Consider the following 27,476-nt stretch of genomic DNA (forward strand, 5'->3'; position numbering starts at 1 on the left):
TTTATCAGTCAATGTTTGTCAAAATAAGATTATTACAATTCAAACCTGATAATACATGTGTGTGGTTTTTATATGTATCCCACAGTAAAATGCTCCCAGCATCAGCTCTCATGTTTAGTTCAAATCTTTAAATCAAATCTGCACATCACAGTGGTGAAGACATAAAGATATGATGAATGTTTGCCTGCAGGTTATGACTTGTGAGTTAAATGTTACAGAATTCACAAATAACACTTTCAGCTTCTGGTTTCTATACGCTCAAACACAATGTACAAACTCGTCTTTCCCCATAACAGACAGAAAGCCTAGACGTTTTATGAAGACGTTTCATTGGTAGGTTTTAACCGCAAAACCTCCATAAAATTGGGGCAGGTAGACCCAGCTGTAACTACAACGATTCTGTGCTTTTGTGCCATGTGATTGCCCAACAACCCCTGAGAATACGCCCATATAAAAAAAGGGAAGCCTGGAGGAATGTGCATTTTAAAACATGGAGTTGCTCGGGCTGTGGATACCTGTTTTGGGCTCCCTGGTGTTAGCAGAAGTCTTGTGGGCTCTATCCATTGATCAGGATCAGTTGCCGAGGCCTGAGGATGTGGAGTTGGCTGAGGTTTGTAGGTGGCTGCTCTCTTTATAGTTTATATTAATTAAATTAATTATATCCCATTAGAAATGCTTACGCTAATACATTTTTGTCTGATGAATGTGACTTTGGTTGTGCCGACAATTTTATGTAAAACTACGGAAAACTGCAACCGAGCAATGTTTTGTTACTGTACTTTTATTTAAAAAGCAATTTTATTAGATTGGTAGCTACAACTTAATGCAGGAGTTTCTATTACAGAGTATTAGTGTATTGCTATTTCCTAATGTAGCACTATTGAACCAAATGTACCACCATTTTTTCTTTTTAAAAACACTTATTTTTTAAGAGCTAAGATTTTTTTAGAGGCAAAATGCTTTGTGAGAGTTATAGAAGTCATTTGTCAACTGTCAGTAAACTATGTTGCACATAGTTGTTTTACCCGCATGGAACCAGGAAACCTACTAATATATATACTTCTTATTTCAAAGTATGGATTTATCTTAATGTGACCAGATGGACAGAGCAAAACAAAATATGGGGTATTCCTCTGGTTCTAAATTGCAGCTCTTTCTGTGAATCCACTTGAATTCATTCAATTATGTAAATGTTGCATGTTATAGCAACACAGTTTAGTTGATGTCATTTAGGGGAAATGATTTGTAGCAATAATTAGCATCCCTTGTAAATCTCATTTCTCTTTGCATCTTCAACCTCACCTCAAACATAGACGACATTATATCCCAATACTGTAACAGACTATAAAAAACACCATTAAGACCCGATCCTCCAGATCTAAACTCCTCTCAACCACAGGGCTACCTCAGGAGGTTTTACACCCTGAGCCCCAGAGGCAGAGTGTCGGGGAGAAGGATCAGGTCCACGTCGTCAACCATGGAGGAGAAGATCAGAAAAATGTAAACCTTCTTTGGTCTGAGAGAGACAGGTGGTCTGGAGTCTACCACCCTGGATGTGATGAGGGAGCCCAGGTGTGGTGTTCCAGATGTGGAAAACTTCAGCTTTTATCCCGAAAAGCCTAAGTAGAAGAACAACACCATCACGTACATGTGAGTTTTTTTTGTAATGATTATCGTAATCTTGTAAAATTTGTATTTTCTTGTAGATTTTTTACTGTAGCTGCAGTTGTGGAACTTGTCGCTCCCACTGTCTCACTTTTGTGCGTCCGTCTTTGGCTCTGAAGGACAGCCAAATACACTCCGGACATGAAGAGAGAGGACGTGGAAAAGTCCTTGCGTTCAGCCCTGAAGATCTGGAGTGATGCTGCACCGCTGAGGTTCATCAAAGTCAACCACGGCAAAGCTGATATAGTCTTCTCCTTTGCCCACAGAAGTAATATCTGAAAATCACTCTAAAAAAAAGAGTTCCTTGTTATTGTTAATATTAATACACAAAGAAAGAGTCTTCTCTAATTCATAGTGTGATGAAGTGTCTCTTCTGTTGCAGCTCATGGAGATTTCTTTCCCTTTGATGGACCCCGGGGAGTACTGGCTCACGCCTTTCAGCCAGGAGAGGGGATAGGAGGAGACGTGCACTTTGATGAGGATGAAACATGGACGGCGGGGAGGCAAGGTTAGTCAGAATGAAACACAAAGGATCTCTATATTTACTGTATATTCTATATCTTAGCTTATGTTGCATAGAAGCTAAGAATCAGTAACTTTTTGCAGACTGTCAAAAAAGGGCTTTGACCTTTATACTTCTTGTTGACAGTTATCAATGTTTTCTTGCATACATACATATTCTGACATTATTTTAGTATTTCCATGTTATGCTACTTTATACTTCTAAATGTTGTTGGATCATTCATTTTTACTCCACTATATTGATTTCACAGTAAAATTAACATTAAGAAAAAAATATAAAACTTAAACATACAATTGTATGCGTTGTTTTATATTAAACAACTGAATAGTATATTAAGTTGTTAAACTAGCTCTACCCCATCAACTACAATAATATAATGCTTTGATGGATTAAGAATTATTATCCATGATATTATATAATAATGTAACTCTCATTGGGGACATTTCCTGCATAAAAAGTAGGTTTATTTTTGATACTTTAGGTACATGTTGCTGACATCATTGTAGTTTTAGAAGAATTATGACTGCAGGACTCACTTAAAGGTAAAATGCCACCTTTTATATGGATGTCCAATCACTGCTGACGGTAAAGAAGTAAATTCTCTGAGTTTGTGCAATACTGACCGAGGAAGCCGTTCCAGCTGTGCTTACATGTACCAGGATGCATCACACACAAGCAGCGGTTGCACTATGTCTGACCAAAAAAACTAAATAAACATACAAAACATTGACACTGACATTCATAACAGCAGAATGATTCTGTTTTTGTTGAAATCGGAGGTCAAGTCGGTTATTTCTACCGCAGCTGAGAGTCAGGATGGATCCCGTTTGTCATTTACGGCTGAATATCTGGGTCATCAAAAACACTCTAAAATCTACACAGAAAAAAACACTATACTATATACCTAACTCTGATAGATAGAGATAAGGTTTAAAATCAGAACATTTTCCTTTTAAGTTAAGGATCTGAATACTTCTTTTTACAATTTCCATTCTGAACCACAATTGGCAGTATGCAGCTGCTGCATTCCTCTCTGTGAGTTGAAACTTTAAACACCACCTTTACAGCAGTAGTTGCTCGTGCCTTTGCCAGCTGCTGGAATACACCTGATGTGACTGGGGTGTGGTCAAAAGTGAAAGATACCTGGAAGTTTCCAACCCACAGACAGCAGCTTTCAGTATAATTCTGTGTAGATTAACCTGCTAAATGTACTAAAAGGACCTCTCTGTTGCTGTATTTCAGGTTACAGCCTGTTCGCTGTTGCAGCTCATGAGCTGGGCCACTCACTGGGTTTGACCCACTCAAAAGACCCGTCTGCCATCATGTACCCTAACTACAGGTATCGAAGCAGTAACACAGTACTCTCTATCCAAAGATGATGTGCTTGGGATCCAAACGCTGTATGGTGAGGAGCAAATAAAAAATGAACAGTGACTGAACAGTGCAAAATGGAAACAAAATGATCATAAAGGAGTTCACCATTATGTGCAATACCATATCTAATGCATTCTGTTCCTATGTTTCCTAGGAAAGGAAACAAGAAAAGTGGAAACACAACCAGCTCCCAAAAAGTGTGACCCCAACTTTTCTTTTGATGCAACAGTTATGATTGGGAATGAGATAGTTTTCTTTAAGAACAGGTACAAGATATGTCAAATATGTTTTATATATAATGATTGAAGACCTTCAAAGATGCAACTGAGCCTGCTTATCGTTTGAACCCAGGTACATGTGGATCGCCTGAGAGAGAGCCACAGCAGCGCATATTTACCCAGCATCAGTTCTCACGTGGATGCAGCATATGACATCCCAGCCTAAGGCGTGGCGTACATATTCACTGGTAGAGTAATGGACAGTCTGCAAAGCATCACTTAGGGCTCGTCAGCATGACTTTGCTGGATTTCCAGTGAGGGGAGGGAGGGTGGAGGAGGGGGGACACAAAATGCCCCTCAAATTACAGCCTTGTGCAACTTAAGTGTTGCAGTTCATGCAAGACGCTAATTGAGTTTGGCAGAGCTTGTGGTATGTTGCTGTTTTTCATAGTGTCCCAAAATGCAGTGACACGGCTGTGTTTTTCCAGGTCATAAGTACTGGGTGGTTCAACAGCTTAAGATGAAAAGTCATGCTGGCTCCATCTACGAGTACGGCTTCTCCTCCCAAGTCAGGCAGGTTGACGCTGCCGTGCATATCAGTGAGTCAGGGAAGACGTACTTCTTCATAGGAGAAGTTTATTACAGGTAACTCGTTCTGATGCCAACTTGCTTCACATTTGAACATGATATTCTGTTTTGATCATGGATTTTTTTACATGAAAAGGAAAACTTACCCATCAAAATGAATAGATACATTATCCATATCTACACTGCACCTATAACATCCTTTCAAAGGCAGTAAATCAGTTTGTATGACTATTAAATTACTCGCCATTTGAGCAGAAGGAAGTCTACATTATAGCTTAACAGCAGATATTGTAATCAACAAACACGTTATTTAAAACATTTAGCTGGATGAAAAACATTCACACATGAACATACTAACATTCCGTCACTGAAAAATACACTAATAATCAATGTATTTGAATAATCCATTCTCAGGTATGATGAGCGGAGGAGAAAGATGGACCCCGGCTTCCCCAGACTCATCCAAACAGACTGGCCTGGAGTACCGAGAAGGGTCGACGCTGCCTTTAAGTTAGATGGTAAACAAATAGAGAAAACTTCATGAACTTTGTATAATATAGACATAAGCAGCAGGATACAAATAGAGCACAACTGAAATAGAAGTTGTAATTTCTTGTTTTCACCGTGTTTAGGTGGCAGACGGGTGGGGTTTACCGCACTGGACACACTTCTATACTGAAAAATGCCATTTAGAACAATGTAGAAATCCTGTGTCTAAAGCTAAACTTTTGTTGTTCACATTTCAGCTCATTTGCTTTGAAACAACACCAGGAGATAACACACTTTTTGTATGATGTTCTGTTGACAGGTAGCATCTTCCTCTTCAGGGGGACAAAATCATACCAGTATGACTTCAGACAAAACCGGGTGGTGAAAATTATTTCAGCAAATTCTTGGCTTGGATGTTGATACAGTCAATACAGTGGTGGACAAGTTTCTGAAAATACATCCTTGAACTGCTATAGTTGTAAAACTGACTTATAAGTATATAACATCATCTATTTGACTGAATTGTTTGGATTTGTGGGGCATGTGTGTCTGACGGCCTTCTTGGGTACAATGACATTTATACATGTGCTTATATGCAATGATGTATTTTTCCTGGATGTTTTTCCTCAGATGTACATTCAATAATACCATTTAATAACCTCATAATGTTTGTGTTTAAGTGACTTTGACTATGTTGTAAATCCGAATATGTATGAACAGGATGTGTCTTATTAAACTGGACAATGTAGTACATGTACAGATATTATTAACAAAATTTACATTTTCAGAATGCAAAATGCCGCCTGTCCGTGTTACATTACTTTATACAAGATTATTATTTTCTAAAATACACTAACATGTGAGCAGCATTTCAATCTTGTTGCTAGTTGCGATTTTTTAGATGCTCATCATAAAAATTTGAAAATGTTAATCTGCAAAGAAAACCAATGATTGCAGCTGCCAAATACATGTAGTGGTGTAAAGCATGCAATGTTTCACTCTGAAATAAAATAAAGTACAAGTATAAAGCAACATCAAATTTATATTAACGACAGTGAGATCTAGTTCCAGCCTCCACCAGTGGACCTCAGTGCCTTGAAAGAAAGTTATGTGACGTGAGTTTAAAGCACACATCGCTCTCCCATGTTTACCCACCAAACTGGACTATGGTCATTGTACATCAAAAGGTTATCAGAAAGAAAACATGAGAACACTACAAACAACAAAATGTTGGCAAATGATTATTCTTGTCAGTGATTTACGTTTCAATGTGTCACTGGGATGAGTGACAGTTTGTGGGTGTGTGTTCTTTTTAACACCAGAATTAAAGATGGACAAACAAAGAACATCAGTGTCATTTAATTGGGAAGCTTGTTTGCAGCTTGGTGCTTGAATTTGCTGTTAAACTACTATATACTGTCCATTACTCTTGTCTAGTTCAATGTGCCCATGTGACAGATTATAAAGTGGCATGAAGAGAGGCGCATGAAAGCATCACTTTAAAAGAAATGGTGACAACAGAAAAAAACATTTAAAATGCTTCACAGATGTTTCATGAGTGAAGTTAAAGTGATTATATCATCTCCTCCCACTATGTTATCAGAGGGGCAACTATTTACTCCCCCCCCCCCACACTTCTGGAACAGGGGCTTCTGTTAACATTTGCTCAAAAGGACACTGCATACCTAGAGGAGAGTGGACTGAGAGAAGAAAACCTTTTTTAAAATATGTCTCTTGCTGATTTTTGGATTGTGCTGCTGGGTTGTTTAGCCCTGTGTCATGCAGCACCAACCATCGCTCCAACAGTTTCACCAGAGGACGAAGGCCTGGCGGAGGTAATGCAGTATATATCCTTAATACATTTTAGTAATAAGAAGTGTAACATCTTGCATTTAAAAACACTAGTGATGAGAGAGACAAAACAGGTTGCAAGAAGTCTCTAATTGGGTATAGACAGGAATTAAGCTCTGCCATAGTCAAATGAAATGAACTATGAATTGCTTGCAATCAAATATTGTTTTTTCTTCTCGTGTCAGGGATACCTCTCCCAGTTCTACACTGATGTCGGGGTGACAAACACCTCAGTGCAGAGAATGGTTAAGAGCTCCATAAGCCAGGAGCTACAGACCATGCAGGCTTTCTTTGGCCTCGAGGTAATTACTATGAAGGAAAAGCTTTGAAGTATAGGTCTGCAGTCTTGTAATCAAATAAATTATGACTGCTTATAAATGAAAAAAGGGTTAAATCTCTATGATTTTGTCACCCCATATCATCATCTGACCATCAGGTGACTGGTGTGTTGAATAATGAGACTGTGGAGGTGATGAAGGCACCAAGATGCGGTGTGTCAGACATCAGCAGATATGGACATTTTGCTGGGAAACCCAAATGGGAGAAAAGGCTGATTACATACAGGTAACTGGTAGAGGAGCATGTTGTTATCGTCAATACTCATGTCGCTCAGTTGTATTTTTGATGGTTGAATATATAAATAGATATCATGATAGCAACATGCTGTATGGTATGATGTCAACAGGATCACTCAGTACACTTCAGATCTGACCCGGAGTAAGGTGGATGCTACTATTGCTCAGGCCTTCCAGCTCTACAGCGATGTCATCCCTCTGGACTTCAAACAGATCCTCAGCGGTAATGCGGACATCATGATCCTCTTCAAGGGTGGATGTGAGTCTGGATAGAACAAGAGATTCTTAAACCGCAAGCTGATGTTTACGTGTATTCTTTTCTCTAAAATCAATTATAGACCTACACTGTGGTACTGTGTAGATTACATTATCTTCTTTGTGCTCTTGCAGATCACGGGGACTTTTACCCTTTTGACGGACCGGGTAGAGTCTTGGCTCATGCTAACTCTCCTGGACGGGGTCAGGGAGGGGACACACACTTTGATGATGATGAAAGTTGGACTCTCACCCAAAGAGGTAAAGTTTATAATCCATGCAGTTCCCCACAGAAGCATAGAATCGTTCTCCATATAAATCCCTGTATATCAGTTTGGTTTTATACATTCCGCAGAATTTCCATTACAACTGAATTTTTACTTCCTTATAGACCAGACATTAATAAATAAGTAAATGTACTGAATATGACATAAAATCTGTCTGACATTGTGATCCGCTGTGTTGAGGTGTGAATCTGCTGCTGGTGGCGGCCCACGAGTTTGGCCACGCTTTAGGCCTGGATCACTCCAGGGACAGACGTGCACTCATGTATCCCACTTATAAGTATGTCAACACAAACGGATACAGGCTGCCAGACGATGACAGGCGTGGGGTTCAAGCCCTTTATGGTGAGCAAAAACATCAAATACCACACAGTCATTGACAATAAAACTGGATTACATTAAGATGTGACAATCTGCCATTAACATTTTTTAGTATGGATTTTGCAAAATGAATATGCATATTTTTTTTTCCTTTGGCTTTTTCTGAGCTCCTTTACAAAATCTTATATTCAGCAGGTAAACAACTGACACTGAATGAATGTCTTGTGCTGTAGTTTGCAATTTTCAACTTCCATTTTAATGGAATAAACTGCATAGTTAAACTGGATCTATTTTATATTCATTTCAGTTTGTAAGACTCAGACTAGCTTTAAACATGAGTTTAAGGCCCAAGCATAAATACATGTTTCTAAAAGTGTTTTTTATGCTGATAGTTGTTTGCTTTATGACGACTGAAGATTATAGATTAGTCAATTCTGATGTTCCTAATCCCTCTCTCAGGCAGTCGTACAGCAGTGCCCACAACCGCCCCAAAACCTGAACCACCTCCTGGCCCGGACCCTGGACCAGAACCAGAGGAACCAACAGAGGACCCAAACCCGGACCCTCTGCCCAACCCACGAAATGAACAGTGCAACCGCGATCTGGTGTTTGATGCTGCTACCTCCATCAGGAGAGACCTGTTCTTCTTCAAAAACGGGTACATTATGATGAATTAACAATCCTATTGTTTGAGTGGGGTGTTTACGTGATTACATCTTTTTACATTTCAAAATCTTTACCAGATACTACTGGAGGAAGAGCACAACTACCACAGGAATCCGTTTAACGAAAGTGAACACAAAATGGTCACAAATCAATTATGTTGATGCTGCCTTTGAAGTCCCGTCCAAGGATGTGGTGTATCTTTTTGAAGGTAATCTTTATAAGGGTTTTGTTAGGTTTCAATATTGGATATATTCAATTTAATTAGTACTGCGAAGGTGTAGGTAACGACACAATATAATGTCTCTACAGGTCGTCAATACTGGGGCATAAGGGCTTATGCAAAAACAGTCATTCCGGGATTTCCAAAGCCTCTCACCAACCTCGGCCTCCCTTCTTCAGTCAGTAAAGTGGATGCAGCCGTCTATGTGCCAACTAACAGCAAAACACTCATTTTTGTGAACAACCAGTATTGGAGGTGAGTGGCATGATCAAGTCTTTGTTTTGTTGTTAATGTGGCATGTGCCTGGTGGTCTTTAGTAGATAATATTAATATATATACACAGATTACTGATTGGGTTATTGGGTAAAGCTTCATACTTTCAAAGGTTTTTGACTTGCCGTTCTTTTCTCTCTTGCAGCTATGATGCGGGAAGAAACCAGATGGACGTTGGATATCCACGATATATCACTCAGGATTTCCCTGGAATTGGCTCCAAAGTAGATGCAGCCTTTGCAAATTATGGTGAGACATGTCATGCACGTAACTCATTCACCCCATTTCAGAAAACAGAAACAATCATCATCATTATCAGTATTCTTTTATTCAGAGAAAAGTTTTGCTTCTTTGCTCTCCTGCCGAGAGTTAGATGAAAATAGTGTTACCAACCTCTGATTAGATATGAAGCTACAGTCATGAGGTTACCTTAGCTTATAGTGTAAACCCTGTAAGCAGGGGGAGACAGCTAGCCTGGCTTTGTCCAAGTCATAAGGGAGGTATGTGTTGGACTATTTCTTAGCCTGGCATTATGTTATTCTTTTAACAATTCATCAATTCAAAAATGGGAAATGTGAGTGTTTCCAAATGCAGATATTTTTCTCAGGAGTTGATGGAGACAGAGCTCAAAGTTAAAATATACAATGATGGTGAATAATGGACTTAAATTGTAAGGTTGCTGGACATGAATGCTGATACTCTGTATCTACTGGATGTGTTAATAGGTAGCTGTTTGCTAAGAAGCTCACCAAAAACATCTTTATTTTTTCAATACTTGCACTTAAATCGAATCTTCCCTCCCACAGGTTATCTTTATTTCTCAGATGGCCCCAGACAGAGTGAATACTACCTGCAGTACCGGAGAGTGGTTCGTACACTGCTCAACTACGGCTGGCTCAACTGTTACTGAGAACTCAAAGACACAACTACTCAACTGTCTCCGTCTTAATTAATTTTCCCTCCACTGCATTTGAACAAAACAGTATTTTCTATTGTTATGATGTGAGATAACAGTTCTCAGAGACAGTCTAACTACTCTTGTTGTGTGGTAAATAACAGGATCAAAGCAAGGCAAAGGTCAGTGAGTGATAGCTATTCAATCAATTCTGTAAATTATTCTTTGACCTGCTTTAAGTGTTTTTCCATGGGAAATTGCAAAAATATGCTGCAATAGTGAATGTATTTACTTGGAGATGTTTGCTCATTTCTGTGATTCTAAATTGCACAACTTTGGATCTAAACTGAAGGGGTTTAAAGTTACCCTTTGAACACATCCAAGGGTTACAAATAAAGAGTTCCCCTGCAATTCCACTGTACAATTATAGCCATACCAGGGCCCAGCTTGCAGAATATTTATATTTAGATACAAAATTAGCAAACAATTTAAGCCATTAGTTGTTCTTGATCATGTCCTAACTGTTACGTTATGAAATACTTCTGTCTTTTACCTGCATGCTGCAATTTTAGAATTAGGACCACAGGGCTTGTTTAGTGACATTTTGGCCACATGAGAGGAGCTCCAATTTAGAAAGAGAGCTGAGTCACTACTGTTTTCATGAACACGGATAAATAAAGGATTTTATAGTTTAGTGTTGGGATCTTGGTTGAAGCACAAATAAAATCAAGGAGGTGATCAAGTTCTTTAAATGGTTGGTTTTCCAAAATTTAAACAAAATATAGTTTTTCTTCATCTCTAATATCCATATATGGAGATTTATTAGGTTTTATATTTCCCTAAGGTTTGAGATATTTATCAGTGTACTTTCTGCTTCCACCAACATATAATAAACATCCGTCATTTGGACTCTCCCCCCAGTAGAAAGTAGTGTCAATGAAAACTGTCCGCAGTGACAGACCAGGACATTGTCTCTTGAAAGAAGAAATGTTGCTGTTGAAATGTTCAACGTTAAAGTTTTTGTTAGCACCACATGGTAATTTACATGAATCTTCACTGTTCTGGGGAAGAGGCATAAATCTCACAAAAATGTATTCAAACACTGATCAATTCCACATAATGGCTATTTACCACAATGGGGTATGTGAGGAGATCCTTTTTCTGTAATTCGGATCAACCAGTAGCCGTACATTTTTGGTGGTCTTCAGAAAAAACTGATATGAAGTAAGTGATTAAAACAGATTTAGGAGAAAGCTTACCCTGTCTGCTACCATGTCAGAAAATAGGCAAGATTGTAATTTAGTTTGGAAAAGGCTCAGTTTGTCCTGCAGTCACCTGTGGATTGAAAGGACTTTTTCCCATTCTTGGTTGTAGGTGTGGTATATTTATGTTCTGCAAGATTTCTCTGTAATCTGTGTTTTGTTCTCTGCACATAAAAAAAGCACACAAACATGTAGTGTTATTTGACCCTTGATGTGTATGGAGGTCAGCTATGTATGACCAAAAAAAACCTGGATGGAGGAACCTGATCCTTTTAGTACTTCTATATCCTGTGATTTAGATGACAAATTCGGATAAAGTACTCTGATGCCAGGTATTTAAAGAGGATAAAAAGATTTCTGCCAAGTTGACGATGACTGGGTTAAGTCACATATTACTTCACCAAAACTGTTGCATAATTGAGTAATTAGGCTATAGAAGAAATACACCAAATTTAGATTCCTTTTAGTACTGTAATTTGTTTTAAGTGATAGATTTAACCTTGCACAGATGACATCATTTCGTGCCATTTTTTCACTTGGTTTGATTATTGAGTTAGGCATTCACTAGGATAGGCCTATTCATATGAGAATTAAACAAACTCTTGGTCAAATCACCAGTTTAAATGTCTATTTTGTTAAATAAAATAAGAATCAAATTTTAGCTTGAATAATGTTCAGAAATGTTGTAGGAGAATAAAATAATATCTAAATAATTATCAACAAGTTTCCAAAATCTTACTAATTCTTATTTTATCCATATGTAATTATTATTATTATTATTATTATTATTATTATTATTATTATTATTATTATTATTATTATTATATTATAATTATTATTATATTATTATTATTATTATTATCATTATTATTATTATTATTATTATTATTATTATATTATTATAATAATAATTATTATTATTATTATTATTATTATTAATTATCATTATTATAATAATAATAATTACTATTATTATTATAATTATTATTATTATCATAATCATTATCATTATAATTATTATTATAATTATTATTATTATTATTATTATCATTATCATTATTATTATTATTATTATTATTATTATCATTATCATTATCATTATTATTATTATTATTATTATTATTTATTATTATTATTATCATTAGCATTAGCATTAGCATTAGCATTATTATTATTGTTATTATTATTAAAAACAGAACTGTTTCCGTCTCCGTTCAAAACAAACTAAACCGGATATTCCGTACAAATGCTCCCAGGAATACCGTCCGATGTGAAACACGGACTTTTGTTCCTCTCTCTACGTATCCCAACAATAAACCCACGTTGTTCGTTTTATAACCATACAACTAAGTACTTATTCTGTATACAGTTTAATTTGTAGTTATATTTAATATTTTTTTTAACGTTAGCTGAACAAACGCAAACAATGCGATGAAGACGAGTTAAAGGTTCCGGTTGACACACGGAAACAAACAAACCGGAGCACGAACTGAGAGACGTGGGTCTGCTGGTTTGCTACAGTTTCACTGAGGTGTGTGTGTGCTTGCTTCTATCTAATGTTTCTCTGTTATATTATGAATATATGAAACACCTATAGACAGAAAGATATAACAAATGCATTTGTGTATGTCTCTCCTCTGTGACGTCACAGGTCTCCTATGGATTCACTCAACACATTTGAATCTGAGATGGAGGCTGATGGTCAGGGGAACTATTCTCTGTTTCCAGCTCTGGACAGCATTGCAAGTCTATCTGGGACCACTGAGACTCTGGAGAGGTTGTTGAAAATAATGTGGCTTTAAAAACATGTCATTACTGCTGCTTATAGACAAAGAGAATACACTGGGAAAGATTTGACAGTCAGTTTAGATTTCAGAGAGGTGATTCATGCAGAGAAGAGCATCCCAACTATGTAGGGGGTGTGCTCACAGAATCAACTCATAATGCAAATCTGTTTTGATGCATTGATTTAAAACTGTCTCCTGCACAAAGTTGCTATGTGATTATCATTTGTTTTTGTTTTTTTTATCATTAAAGTGAGTTCTAAATATATACACGGGGTATTTGCAGTTGCCACACGACCAGTTCAGCGGTGCCGTTCTTTTATTTCTTGAAATATTGATGAAAATGTGCTCTAAAATGTTAATATTTCACAAGTAATGATTTTCAATGTGCCACTAAATCAAATAAGAATGTTACACTGGATGACACCCAAGTTTTTTTTTTTATTTGCAGCGAACCTGCAAGTGAAATTGCAGAGAAGCCAAACCTCACATGGCTCGATGCTGCACAGGTATATTTCAGTGTGGAGTTATTAGTAACATTTTCCACAATCAAGACTGTGAGACTTTTTTTGTAAAGTTTTTTTTTTTTTTTTGTTTCCCCTTTCTCTCATGTAGATTGTCTTGGAAGAAGCTGGACGTCCCATGCACATAAAGGAGATTAAACAGAGAATCATCGACAGGGGACTTGTTCAATCCAAGTACAGCAATCCTCTCAATTTACTATACGTGTTAATGTTCTGACATGTAAAGCCAAATCATGAGCTATTATTATTCTTGAGTAGACTGCAAACTTGTCCCAGAGTCTAGATTTGGACTCTGCTTATTTTTTTTTCTCTCTTTTGCAGTGCAAAGTCAAGCCTGGAGGCCGTCATGTACCGAGAGGTAAGTACGGTGTTTAACAGGCAGTCTGACAGCAACCTCTGCTGTTGAGTATTATAACCTGCACCTCCATTGAACATCTGTGTTAGTTCAGTTGTTACAGTACATGCATCGTCTGTATTTTGTTACAATTTTTTTCTGTCTCCATGTTTTTCCATCTTGCTTCTTCAACTTTAAAAAGGGGCAGACTTGTTCTGCGCTGTCATCAGAACAAATGACGCTCTGTGCTCAGGTGCAGAAGCCTTAAAACTGCTCTATATCTAATGGTGGAATTAATCTAAATTTAAAAGTGATTCAGGTTATGGAAAATCAAATTTGGCTTTTCCGAGCCCCGTTGCATTTGGCCTCAGTCTCACATTATGTTTCAGACACAAAAAGGCAGCAGGAGATTCAAGAGGATTGAGAACAGAAACGGAGTCTTTGCACTGCTGGTGAGTTAAATGGGACACTAATGACAATTTCACACAAAACCCAAATATGTAATGAGATACTGAAAATCCGGTTGACCTTTTATGCCAGACTATTGGTCTTGGATAGACACAGAGGTCTTGCTATTCACACATGATCTGGGTCCAGAACTGTAGTTTGATTTCATAAAAATGTATTTATTAAAAGTGGTAGTTGTAGTGTTTTTGTAGAGGAGATTCGATGCAATCCAGTACTCAGATAAACTGGTATAATGTCATAGGTGTCCGGTTATATCTACAATTAATTTTCCTACCATATTTTCTGATTAAAGAACATAAGGGGTAATGCATCAGCATGTACCAGAAGTGCCTATTTTACAGTTAGAAGTTATTACTTATATCAAATTATCGTCAATAATAATAAGTGCTTAATATTCCTTTAACCGCCATAGTGTTCATACTTACAATGTAGAAGATGAGCTCCAGAGTTATACAGTGCTGGTCCAGTGTTAAATGTTGGCCAGCAGGGGGATCTTTGAACCACGCTGGACAATTCATTTAGACTGTTTCAGTGTGAAAATGGAAATACTGTAAGAGTGAAATCCTCCCGGAAGAGTTCTGTAATATCTTCAGAGTAGAAATAATATCTTCATTTGCATTTTTCTAGTATTAACTATCGTGTGCACATTTTGTTTTCAGTTACTGTCATTGTTTGTCAAACAGTGGTTTTAAGTGTAAGCTCCCTTGGTGTTATTTTATCGTTTACATTGTATTTTCATCCATCACCCTGAAGGCCACACAAGCATTAACCTCAGGTTCTCCTGGTGCACATGAGGATCAAATCCCTGTCTTGCTATTCCCTTCTTATTACCTCACAGACTGATGAGGAGAGGCAGCAGGCCCTGCAGGCTTTCACCACCCAGTCTTTCCTCGGCTCTCCACAGCACAATACCGTCTCCAGCTCTGGCTCAGGGGCCTCGGGGCCCGCCTTCCCCTCCCCCACCAGTTCCTCGGAGCACAGGACAAAGATGAAGAGAGGACCGAGAAAAAAACAAAATGAAAAGTACCAACTCAAGTACCTTAGACTGCGCAAAGCTGCCCGCGCCATGATATTTGTGAGTAAACTACTGACTCTCGTAAAGCCAAGACTAGTTTTATTTAAAGTTGTCTTTCCCATCAAGCAAATACGGTATTTTATTGTCAGAATTTTCATATCGTAGTTACTCTCAAGACCAGTTTAGATGCACAGCTCTTTAATTGTCACTGTTGTTAAACTGTTTAACCTGCAGGAGAATGCAGCTCTCTGTGATGAAGTCGCCCACTTAGAAGAGAAGTTTCTGAGAGCTAAGGAGGAGCGGAGGTGAGTGGACGTCTTTCAGATATGTTGGATATGTTTTTATGTCATGTACCCTTTAAAAAGAGAACGAATGATTCCTTCACATTCATATTATTTCTCATTTCCAGGTTTTTACTGAAGTCCTTGTTGCAGTACCAGTCTTTCTCAGAGGGGGAGATGCTGCCAACACCTAGCTCAAGCTCTCATCCAGCTGGGCCGCCTGCAGCAATGACCTCAGGTGCTGCAGGGGCTTCAGGCCTGTCTGGGGGGCACAACCTGGCATCGGGGGTGTCAACAGGGGAAGATGGACCTCTCAAAAAACCCAAGAAGGAAAGGAAAGAGCGAGGCAGGGAAAATGGAAAGGAGGAATGTGAGTGCTACGGTCAGGTTTTGGTTAGATTTGAACGGTTCACATTCACCTTAAAGACATTTGGCCCATTATTTTTGTTTGTCTCACGTTTCCTCAGTTCCAAAGAAGATGTCTAAGAAGAGAAAGCTAGCCGACGGGTCTCGGAAACTGGTGCGGCCCATCGCTCTGGACTCGTCCGGTCGCCCCGTCTTTCCCATCGTATTGGGAGGTTTAACGGTCTACAGCCTGGGAGAGGTCAGTGTGTGGCTTTAATCACATGCCAAAGCTTTAAAATCACCATGGTACAGTCGTGGTAAGCCTCTGAACTCCAGACTCACATATAATATCCTATTCATAATTCAGTAGATTAAGAAAGGTATGTTTTCAAGACAAGTCAACCGTCCAACAGATGGTAGTTCAATAGATAAAGTCCATAACAGCCTCTCTAAATCTGAAAAAGCTTCACCAAATGCAAAAAACTTTGGATTGCTCTGCAGATCATCACAGACAGAATGTTGTTCCATGATGAGTGTGCCATCTACCCGGTGGGCTTCTGCAGCACTCGATTCTTTGCCAGCATGAAAAGCCCCGAGCAGCAGTGCCTCTACACCTGCCAAATCAAGGATGTGGGAGCAGGACCGCAGGTACACAGGCGGATGTTATTGAAGTCATGTCGACATTCTTATGACTATAGTTTTTAAATGTAAATGGTATTTAAAGAAATTAATGGAAAAAATGATAAATAAATGTCTCTTTTTACTTCCAAGAAAACGAAACAAAATTGCTGCGTACTACTTCGCTGATTAAGCTGTGTTCAGTTCAGTTTGAAATGATATGAATGATATGAATGAAATGAATCCAATATCGTCCCACCAGTTTGAGATTGTCCCTGAAGAAGATCCTCAGAATGCCATTGTGGCCTCCTCGGCCCTGACATGCCACTCCAATCTACTGAAGGCCATCGCGTCTGTCAGGTACCAAAGTTCACCACAAAGGCAAATATTGTCAGAAGACTGAGTCAACTTTTTACTTTTTCAAATACTAACATGTCCTTTTCTTAGTTCCAAGTCTGTGGCGCCCATCGTGCCGTCGGGGGCGGACTTCTTCGGCTTCTCACACCCAACCATCCAGAATCTCATCCAGAGTTGTCCTGGAGCGCGAAAGTGTAGCAAGTAAATTCACCCTCACTCAATATGGATTACCATCTACAATACAGAGAATGCACTTCACATCTTTTCTGACTAGCAGATTACCACTTAAGAATAAGACATTTTTCATTAGTAAAACAAGAACTATGTAGGTTGTGTGGTAACTTTGGGAAAAACCAGCAAATGTGGAGAAATACCTCCCAGACAAGGACTAAGGGGGAATTTTACAGATTGGTAATTTAATTACCATCAATATTAAAGACTGGAACATATTTCTCAATCTACTTTACCAGATGCAAGCATTAATATGACGATTATCATTTAAAACGTCCCTTAGAAGGAAAACATCAACAAGGTTATAGAAACATGCTGTCTAGAGTTATTTGTGGTGAATTTTTTTCTTTTTGTTGGGAACTGATTTAACTACTATTTACTTAACCAGCACTACACATTAAACTTTCTAACTGAAACTGAAAGATATAAAGAAAATATTGTATTACATATAACATTGCATGATTCAGATAAGATAAGATAATCCTTTGAGTCCCACAACAGGGGAATTTGCAGGTTTACAACAGCAGAGTGGATAGTGCAAACAAACAGATAAGAGAAATAAGTAAAAAAAACACTTTAAGTATAATACATAAGATGTTTAAAAAAATAAATAACTAAAATATGATATAAACGCACAGAATGATTGTTAATATTGCACAGATTATGTTCCTGAATGGATATATTTGATTGATATTGAACATAAATGAATGAGGAATGTGAGTTGTTGGTATGTGTGATCTACTGTGTTAATATATTTCCATTATTTTTCTGACCTTGTTTAGCTACCGATGGATACGCTTTGAGGTGTGCCGCTCTGGCGATGGCCAGATTCCTCACAGCCTGTCGGAGGACGACGCCTCAGTCAACTTTGATGCCTACCAGAGACATCGGGGCTTTGATGAGAACATCAAGACGGAGCACATAACAGGTTGCTTATATATCAGTTTTCCATATTGCCGATGTTTTGAAGCTTGGCTGTAGTGTAGATTACCTCAGGTCTTGTTACGCCTGTTACGTTGATGCATAAACTGTACAAGCAGAGTAGGCCATCCTGGTCACTATGTGTCCATCAAACATATTTATGAACCAGGCTGGCTTTTTGGTTTAACAGCTGGGCTTTTGGCAAAGAGGTCACAGGTGTGGAAACAGTAAAAACTGGTGTCTTTCTTGAAAAAAAAGTTAGTCGTCATTTAGAGGGCAGTGGCTGTATTTGGTTTGGAAAAAATTCTTTGGAAATTATTTTCCACTTTTTTTGTCCATAGAAGCAACAACATGAATCTACTCATTTGTTACTTTTCCAACTGCACAGACAAATGTTGTCCACACAGCAGTTTAAAAGGAGAGTGAATGTGATTAAGAAAGCCTATTGATAAATCAAATAAATGTATTTTCTAATGCAAACATTGATAGTGACTCTTCTTCTACTATTTATTCTAACCATCTGTCTCTCCTCAGGACAGGCACCGCAGTCCCCTAGCTCATCTCATCAGCACCACCTGACCTCCCCCACCATGAAGCCCTCTACCTCGTATTTCAGCTCCTGATCCTGAAAGTAAACCGCCCCTTCCTCCCTGGTTCAATATTTCAGGAAACCGAGGCATACAGTAACTCAGACCTGTTATTTATTGTATGACGTCTTCTAGCGAGTCCCAGACAGCGTTATGGAGTATGTGTGCTAATATAGGTGATGCAAATATACTGGATGTGGCTGCTGAGTTAGCTTTGTGCTTATTGTGCCAATAGCAGCATAAACTCAACACCTCTGTAGTGACAGTTGTATTTCTATATGTATACAAACATAAGTGCTGGATTTTAGAAATTAGATCCAGGTTGACATTAAACCGTTGGTACCTTTATGTAAAGTTGCATAATATTTTCAAGTTGAAAAATATTTTGATTAATCAATAATTTCATTGTATACCAATCTTGTTTTACATTTATGTAAAAGCTTTGGCTTTAAGTGAAACACACACCCACACAAACTTAAGTTGTTCATGCATCATTTATTTGTGCAAATCATGTTCAGTTATGATAATTTGTGCTGTAAACTTGTACGAATAAAACACCAGTGATACTTTTCTACACAGTGTGCAGCAATCATTGGCAAATTGTAACAGTATAGATTGTCCAAAGGATAAAAAATGTAACCAAAATGATATATAACCATCTGCCACAAGGGTTTCTAACTTCAATAAGCACTTTCAGTGTTTTATCAGTTAGAATGATAATCTCTACAAAGATCTATACAATGATGTAAAATGTCTGCCAAACATTACAACCAAAGACATTAGATACTGCAATACTCTAGTGGTATTATCCCCATTCTGATGAAACACTTATGGTTAAAACGAACCACTCTGGTAAAAAGAAGTTGAAATAAATGTAAAAGGTAAGCTTTGTGTCCAGATGCCATGAATTGCAGACGGCACTTTTTGCTTAACAGTTCGTAGGATCTGGCACTGCCACAATTGAGACAACTCACGAAATACTTCTCCAAATGAATTGTCTCGTGTCAAAGCAATATAAACAAGGAAGAATCAAAACAAACTGATCATGAAAAACCATTCCCTCTAAAATGCTTAAATCTTGGAAAAACTAAGAAAAATAGCCCAAATTAGCTTTCTCTCAGTAACAATCCCCTGAGTCATTGTCATATCACAGTGTCAATTATCTTGTTGGACAATCTGGTAAATCTGACCCATCTGTCCAATCAAAAAGGCACGTTTTTTTCCCCCCATCACTTCGTCTTCTTACAGTTGCTGGTATCCTTGGGCTGGAGGGCAGTTGGCAATAAAAGGATGCGCAGGTAAAACCCCGCTGGTGCTGTAGATCGCACAGGCTTTAAAGCCACAGGGCCAGTCTCTCCATGCGTATCGAAGGGCAGCTACTTTCTCAGTAGGCGGACACAGAATGGTGGATAACTGGACGGTGGTCGGACCCCAGTGCACGATGGGAGCTGGAACCCAGGGAGACTCAGGCCCACATGGAGTCTGAATCTCAGTGCAGCAGATCTTGATAAAAGGAGAGCAAGAATTTAGTTTATTTAAGAAATGATCTTATATACAACTACATTACTTGTGGTTTTGTGTTGCTAACAAATCCAGCAGGTGAATATGGGACATCACTCAAACTGAGTGTAGCGCTGCCATCCTCACCTCAAAGATGTCTTTAGATGGTGTGACAGAGACTCCCTGGTCGTAGGTAATGTTGAGAGACATCGGAAATAAATGGATTTCCTCGGGGAAAGGTCCTTGGAAGGAGACTTCATTGTCATTATAAGCCACTGCCCTTGCTCCCAGTGACAGTCTGTAGGCTACATCCTGCTTGTCTCTTGGATGGATCCTGAAACAAACCCCCCCATTTCTTTCTCAAACATCATGGATGAACAAGTTGGTGGGACTTGATAGGGAGGTTAAAAGGTCGACACAGGACTCATCAGTTAATCTAAAAACACGTCACATCATCATCACGCAGAAAGCTGTATCCCTGTTTGTCTTTGGTACATTAAGAAAGTCTGTTGATGTGAGAATAATGCCAGGGACTTGCTGTGTCTTGGCAGCATATCAGGAGCAAGTCCATGAAAAGTTTTATGGACTTTTATAAGGATCTTAAAAACACAAACAGGAAGCCGGAGCAGAAACAGGTGTGATTTGAGCTCTTTGCTTTAATGAAAACTCTTGCGGCAGCATTTTCTTTTAGTGATAAAACTCCAAAGGTCAAACCTGTTGTAGTTAAAAATAGCACTGACCCTCTGCACCATATCAGTGAGTAGGAACTGTTGATCAAATTCACGTAAAGGATTTGCACAGTTCCCGATGTGGTACCATTTGTTAATTAGACCACATAAGTATCATAAATAACCTGTCCAAGCAAAGTGTAATGCTCCTCTGTGTCGTACAGATTTTTACATGCTACCAGTGCATATAAACGCAGTCCTTACGTGCCATAGGGTGATGTTTCATCTGGTAAATCCAGAGCCACGGCCATGAAGGTTCTCTGCATCCGTAAATTCGGGACGTAGCCAATGTCTGCCGTCTGGTGCCAGCGGATGTTGGGAAAAGCGTCCGTCTGAGAGCCTTTTTCGTCGGTTGACAGCTGAGAGTACAAAAAAATCCTGGACTAGACTCACAATACTGCAAAGGCATTCTATGGGTTATTTTACCTGCATATTTGCAAAATATGCTGCACATATTGCCATCTGTGAGTCCCTTTGATACAACCACAAGGGGGCGCTAAAGTCAATCATTTCTTATTCTATAGAGCAGTGGTTCTCAAATGGGGGTACGTGAAGGCACTCCAGGGGGTACGTGAGATTTTTAAAAAATACATTTAAAATTAGCATCCATTCAAAAATCCTTTAAAAATTGTTATTTAATAAATATTCAATAGAATATAAGTGTAAGTTCATAAACTGAATTTAATGCAACAATGCAATAGTCAGTGTTGACAGTTTAATATTTTTTTTTTCTTTAATTGTAGACCTGCATGATTATAATTGTTACATTCTCAAATGTCTTGTTATCTGTACTTGTTCCAATTGAATTAAAACTAAATACTAATAGTAACACACCTGGACAAATCCAAAGGGGAAGTCGAGAGCCGTCTGCCCCCCCGAGCCCTGGTGAAACGCCATCCTCCAGTCATCAATCATAGCAGGGAAGGAACAGCTGTACTTCTCTTGATTATAGTCTGTGTTCGCCTCGCCTGAAAGCAGCACAAGGCTTACAGATACATGTTATACATATATATGAGGCTATACTAACATCTGATACCTGGGCAGGTGGTCTTACCTTGGTACCAGATGGCTCCTTTGATGGTCATGTTGAGCAGCGGGTGAATCATTGCATTCCACAAGACCGAATACTCTTTAGGGCTGAAAAGTAGCAACAGTGCAGTTAGTGTAAGCTACATTTTCTTCGTTCTTACAAGAAAAAAATATTATTACACTAGTTTTAGAACAGTGTGTCACATGGTAACAATTATACAAGCGTTCTAAATCAGTTAACACACACATCAGGTGGCAGGCTTGCTAAATTGTGTTTGTTTTCATATCATTACCCGCTGTTAGTTTGCTGAAGTCCACACTGCTGCAGGGCTTTCGGAGATGACCAGACTTCGATAGGTGTGCCCCCCCAACAGGACTCCACCAGTCCTATGGGGTACTGCAGCGTGTCATACAGGTAGCGCCCAAAGAGCCAGCACACTGCGGAGAACTCAATCGTATCTGGAAACACACCTGCCTGTTTATCAGTCTATCAGCAGAATGCAAATAGGTGGATGTGTGGTTGATATTTGCTGTTTATCTTATCAAATGTGATGGCATTATACAGTACTAAACTGTCCTGTGATGTAAAGGTAGCAAAACAATAGCTTGCATGTTTCTATTGCACTCCAACTGGCTCAGTTGCAGTTCAATAACCTAAACCAAAACCTCAAGCTGCAAACGCGTCTTTTAAAAATTCTATGAATAAATAAATAAATCCCTAACTTACTCGTTGGCGGCACAGACCAGGGAAGTTCCACTTGAATCAAATCAGTCTGCTCAATTTCACTCTGTTGCAAGGATGCCATGAAAGTCCTCACATAAGGATACTTTCCCGCAAGGTACAGCTCCTGTGATGCATTGAAAATCTATTGTGGAATATAGACAAAAGAGTTCAGTAAACAAAGAAAATATGAATACATACATATCAAATAGAAAGTTATTTATGTCTGTAATGCTTTACCCTTTCTGACTATTACTGCAAATCCGACGCATAGAGATGAATCTAATTTAATTTAACTTCCTATGCTTTGTGTCAGCACTATTGAAGGGTTTTCTTTGGCCCTATAAAAACAGACTTCTATCACACATTTTTCTGTTCCCATGAACGCGCTGAACAGAGAGACGGACTCAAGTCTACCTTATACATTTGTAACCACATGTTGCTCTGCCCTCCACACAGCCAAATATCTCCAAACAGCACATCTGTCAGAGTGGCTGTGCTGCTCTGATTAGCAGCCGTCACATTGTAGGGACCACCGGCTTCTACAGGGTCAAGGGTGACGCGCCAGATACCTGCAAAAAAACCAAAACATTACACATGCACTGTATTCAGAATAAGGTCGCTTTACAGTAGGATAAGCACAGGTGTATTTAGAGTCCTCTTGTATTGATTTTAGAGTCCTGGTATTGTGCATGTTGGCTCAATGCCACTTTCCCATGGAACACTTGAATACCACAGAGCCGTCCTTAGTGTTATTAGTAGGTAATGCATGTGCTTTGTCAACTATTTTGAAAAAGAAAAAGTCAGCTGTCTGATTTGCAAGCTGATGAGGATCAAATTGGCCCTTAGGCTGTAAAAAAACGGTCCTTCCTCTTCCTACGGCTGAAACCAACCACTTGCTTTCGCCACTTCCACATCTCTGCAGCGCACATGTAACAAATAACCATGATTTGTGAGATTGTAAAGGATCTTGATTAAATGACATTAACCTGACTTGAGTTTTGAGCTCATTCATGTTACTTAAGGGGCTGGACCTGGATTGAGCAGCGGAAACAGATTAAAGACACATTTCTATCCTTTAGACACTTGACTGATACCATGCGTTTAGAGAAGTTGAAACATGTGATCAGGAATAATTACTTCTCTATAAAATTGCTGAGAAAGCAACTGAATCTTCCAAAAGTCCCACTTTTTTTAAAGTGCTACTTTCCTAGCAGCGGTTACACGACAAAAGCTCTGATTCAAAAACAAATTCTCTGCCAATATCTGTCCCTGTCAGGTTCACCTAGTTTGACATATTCAGTAGTCTGTGGATGTCAGCATGCAGCTGACAAAACATGGCTGCACTCACCTTTTGTCACAGTGACTGGTGAGGTTTTCTGTTTTGATGGTCCTGACAGGGTGATGGTCACCTGAGTCCCCTCAGGGCCGTAGCCCCACAGCACAGCGCTCTCTGGAGACTTCTGCAGAACCATGTGGTCCCCATAGTAGGAGGCAAAGCGCAGGTCCCCCTCTGCACACACACACAATTTTATTATTACCTTTGTAAAATGCAATGAGAGTGTAGAAGAATCAACGCATATCTATCTATCAACCTGTACCTCCCCACTACCAGAAGGGAGGCAATAAGGCATCTATGGGTATGTCCGGTTCTGCAACCTGCTCTCCTTCTGTGTTGGAAAATGCTGAGTAGTAAGACTAACATGGGTGTGCCAAAGCCTCCTTTTCTTGTGCATGGTTGCCTGTCTGTAGGTAAACACGTACTCAGTTCCAAGGCTGTTCTGTACTCTCTCTATATCTATCTATCCTGTTCTATCTTTATTTTGTTGTATAGTATGTGTATTTATTGTCTGTGTAGTTGTATAGTATGTGTATTTATTGTCTGTGTAGTTGTATAGTATGTGTATTTATTGTCTGTGTAGTTGTATAGTATGTGTATTTATTGTCTGTGTATTTATGTTGTCTGTGTCTGTGTAACACTTGAATTTCCCCCATTTGGATCAATAAAGGAATATAATCTATCTATCTACACATACATATATATAAACACACACACATATATGTGTTTGTTTAGCAGATTGGTGTAAACATTGTATGGGGAAGTAGATTAGAGGGAATAAACATCTGGATTTTGGTTTCTGTTTTAAAACAATAAGGCAGTGCTGTAGGTAGCACAGACATGCTGGTGCAGGTCAGGTACACACACACACACACACACACACACACACACACACACACACACACACACACACACACACACACACACACACACACACACACACACACACACACACACACACACACACACACACACACACACACACACACACACACACACACACACACACACACACACACACACACACACACACACTAAAACAGGCGGTACTCACCACAGTCATGAAGAGAAGCAGCCAGTATGCAGACAGCGCAGAGTATGAACGCCATGACCGCAAGACAACCAGCGAGAACAAACAGCCCCAAAAACCACTCAGCTCATGCGAGTTACCTCACTTGCTCAGTGACCACGTACCACGTGAGCCTTCGTAGCCAGCTGATTACCTGGAGGGCAATTAATGGCACTTCATCGTTCCTGTGACGTCACCATCTGCATGCGGATCTTCAAAATAAAAGCACGGAAGCTCAAAAGCACCACCGTGATTTGACATCCTGTTTTAAAAAATAAGTGCTCCAACCAAATGCTGTTGTATTTAAGTATCTAACCCAATAGTTGAAACATTTTACTAATGATATTGGAATAAACAATTGCTGAGTCAATTTTTGTTTATGGTTTAGTTTTAAAATATGGTTATTTTATGTTTAATCTGCTTGATCCAATTTAATTTTAATATAATTTATTTGTATAGTCGGTAATGTGTTCAGAGTTTAAGAAAAACAACACAATCTCCAAACTTTCTGGTAACAAAATGACCAATTAATGGCACTTCATCGTTCCTGTGACGTCACCATCTGCCTGCGGATCTTCAAAATAAAAGCACGGAAGCTCAAAAGCACCGCCGTGATTTGACATCCTGTTTTAAAAAATAAGTGATCCAACCAAATGCTGTTGTATTTAAGTATCTAACCCAATAGTTGAAACATTTTACTAATGATATTGGAATAAAAAAAAAAAAACACTTAACACATAACAAAATTATCATTTTAGTTTTTGCATAGGTTCACAGTATTCAAAGTCTGTCTAACAACAATACAGCCTGCAGTTAGTCCATTTAATTGTTCCTCTTGTCCAAACTAGCAACAAAGAGAGCACTGTTGGATATTCCTTATGAAATAGATTGATATTCAGTCCTCGTTCTGTGAAAAAATGCATTCAAAGGTCAAAGGTTAGGCACTGGTGCATATTGACCCCAGGTGGTGACCTGCCATTCTGCCCTCTGACTAAATAAATGCCCTTTTTGCTTAACCTTTTTTTCGATTTCTTTTCCTGGTGTTTTTATTTGAGTTTTTCCAATTAAAACACACTTTAACCAGTTAAGCCAGTTAAGATAAAATAAGATAAGATAAAATAAGATAAGATAAGATACATTACATTACAGTCATTTAGCAGACGCTTTTATCCAAAGTAAGATAAGATAAGATAAGATAAGATAAGATAAGATAATCCTTTATTAGTCCCACAGCGGGGAAATTTAAAGGATTACAGCAGCATAGGTTATAGTGCAAACAAGAGACACAAGATAAAATAAAATAAAAAACAAGTATTATAAATAAGCAATAAAAACAGTAAAGAATCCACAATAACTGAAATATTATATGTACAGACAGAAAAACTATTATAACTATAATTGCAATACCTTATACAATACGTTTCTAATACATGATGACTTAAATACAATGGCAACATTTTGGTTCGCTTTAGATTACTCATTGCATTCATCTTTGATTGTACTAATAGAAAATAATAGAAACTCTTTTCACAATCAGTCATATACTACAGGTGCATTCTGTCATGTCAGTGTTCTGGAAAAATATATGACAAATTATCTTTTAAAACCATTGTGTTGATGGTGTTGGCGTTAATCCAGTAAACTCACCAACAAATCCAATAATAGTGGAAATGATGGTTTGCATAACTGAGCATTAACTACAACAGGCATGTGTGAACAAAAAACACAGGTATATGTGCACCAAAATACTGTAAACCACAGCATAACATCACAGAGATGAATTACAGGGAGAACATAATTAGAACCAAAGACATTACATGATAACCAAATCTGTTTTATGATTTTTTTGATGACACAGAATGTAAGAAAAAAGACAACTGATGGTTTGAATAGTCTGAATAAAATACAGTAATAAAGTAAATGTAGCCTGATTGGATAATGTGACTGTACTTATTAACACTACAATATGGCAAAGTGTCAATTTTCATTGCGCTGACATGGGTTAAAGCAGTTGGGAGGGATGGGAAAAAGGTAAACCAGCTTGTTTTACCACAACACAATTTAATTTCTATATCACTCAAAAATACAGAATTGTTGGTGGATATTGATTGCTGGAAATTAATTTTAATTAAAAAATAATACACAAGTGGAATAAACAATATTATA

At 38.4% G+C, this 27,476-nt stretch overlaps 2 protein-coding genes across 2 annotated transcripts; one reads left to right on the plus strand and one right to left on the minus strand.

The window, feature by feature from the left end:
- Window positions 1-490: 490 nt before the first annotated feature.
- tbrg1 (transforming growth factor beta regulator 1) lies at window positions 491-20,119 on the plus strand. Its single transcript, XM_054611845.1, is given in 33 exon segments — window positions 491-610; window positions 1,400-1,650; window positions 1,785-1,933; window positions 2,048-2,173; window positions 3,431-3,540; window positions 3,542-3,593; window positions 3,717-4,028; window positions 4,269-4,425; window positions 4,783-4,886; window positions 6,643-6,692; window positions 6,894-7,010; window positions 7,145-7,272; window positions 7,394-7,542; window positions 7,674-7,799; window positions 8,006-8,167; window positions 8,603-8,801; window positions 8,887-9,017; window positions 9,119-9,284; window positions 9,448-9,560; window positions 10,326-10,350; window positions 13,111-13,251; window positions 13,707-13,752; window positions 13,859-13,941; window positions 14,089-14,125; window positions 15,408-15,644; window positions 15,819-15,889; window positions 15,994-16,235; window positions 16,333-16,469; window positions 16,712-16,858; window positions 17,091-17,188; window positions 17,276-17,386; window positions 18,199-18,344; window positions 18,872-20,119. Coding segments are annotated over 33 exon segments (4,332 nt in total). The 3' UTR covers window positions 18,961-20,119.
- A 30-nt stretch (window positions 20,120-20,149) lies between these two features.
- siae (sialic acid acetylesterase) lies at window positions 20,150-25,500 on the minus strand. Its single transcript, XM_054613049.1, has 10 exons — window positions 25,296-25,500; window positions 24,254-24,415; window positions 23,320-23,474; window positions 22,909-23,047; window positions 22,475-22,640; window positions 22,207-22,289; window positions 21,987-22,120; window positions 21,357-21,511; window positions 20,572-20,758; window positions 20,150-20,427 (listed from the first exon to the last, which is right to left on the minus strand). The coding sequence occupies exons 1-10, from the start codon at window positions 25,348-25,350 to the stop codon at window positions 20,167-20,169; spliced, it is 1,497 nt and encodes a 498-aa protein (XP_054469024.1). The 5' UTR covers window positions 25,351-25,500; the 3' UTR covers window positions 20,150-20,166.
- Between the last annotated feature and the right edge of the window lie 1,976 nt (window positions 25,501-27,476).

This window comes from Anoplopoma fimbria, chromosome 1 (assembly GCF_027596085.1).
Source record: "Anoplopoma fimbria isolate UVic2021 breed Golden Eagle Sablefish chromosome 1, Afim_UVic_2022, whole genome shotgun sequence".
Classification (NCBI taxonomy): domain Eukaryota; kingdom Metazoa; phylum Chordata; class Actinopteri; order Perciformes; family Anoplopomatidae; genus Anoplopoma; species Anoplopoma fimbria.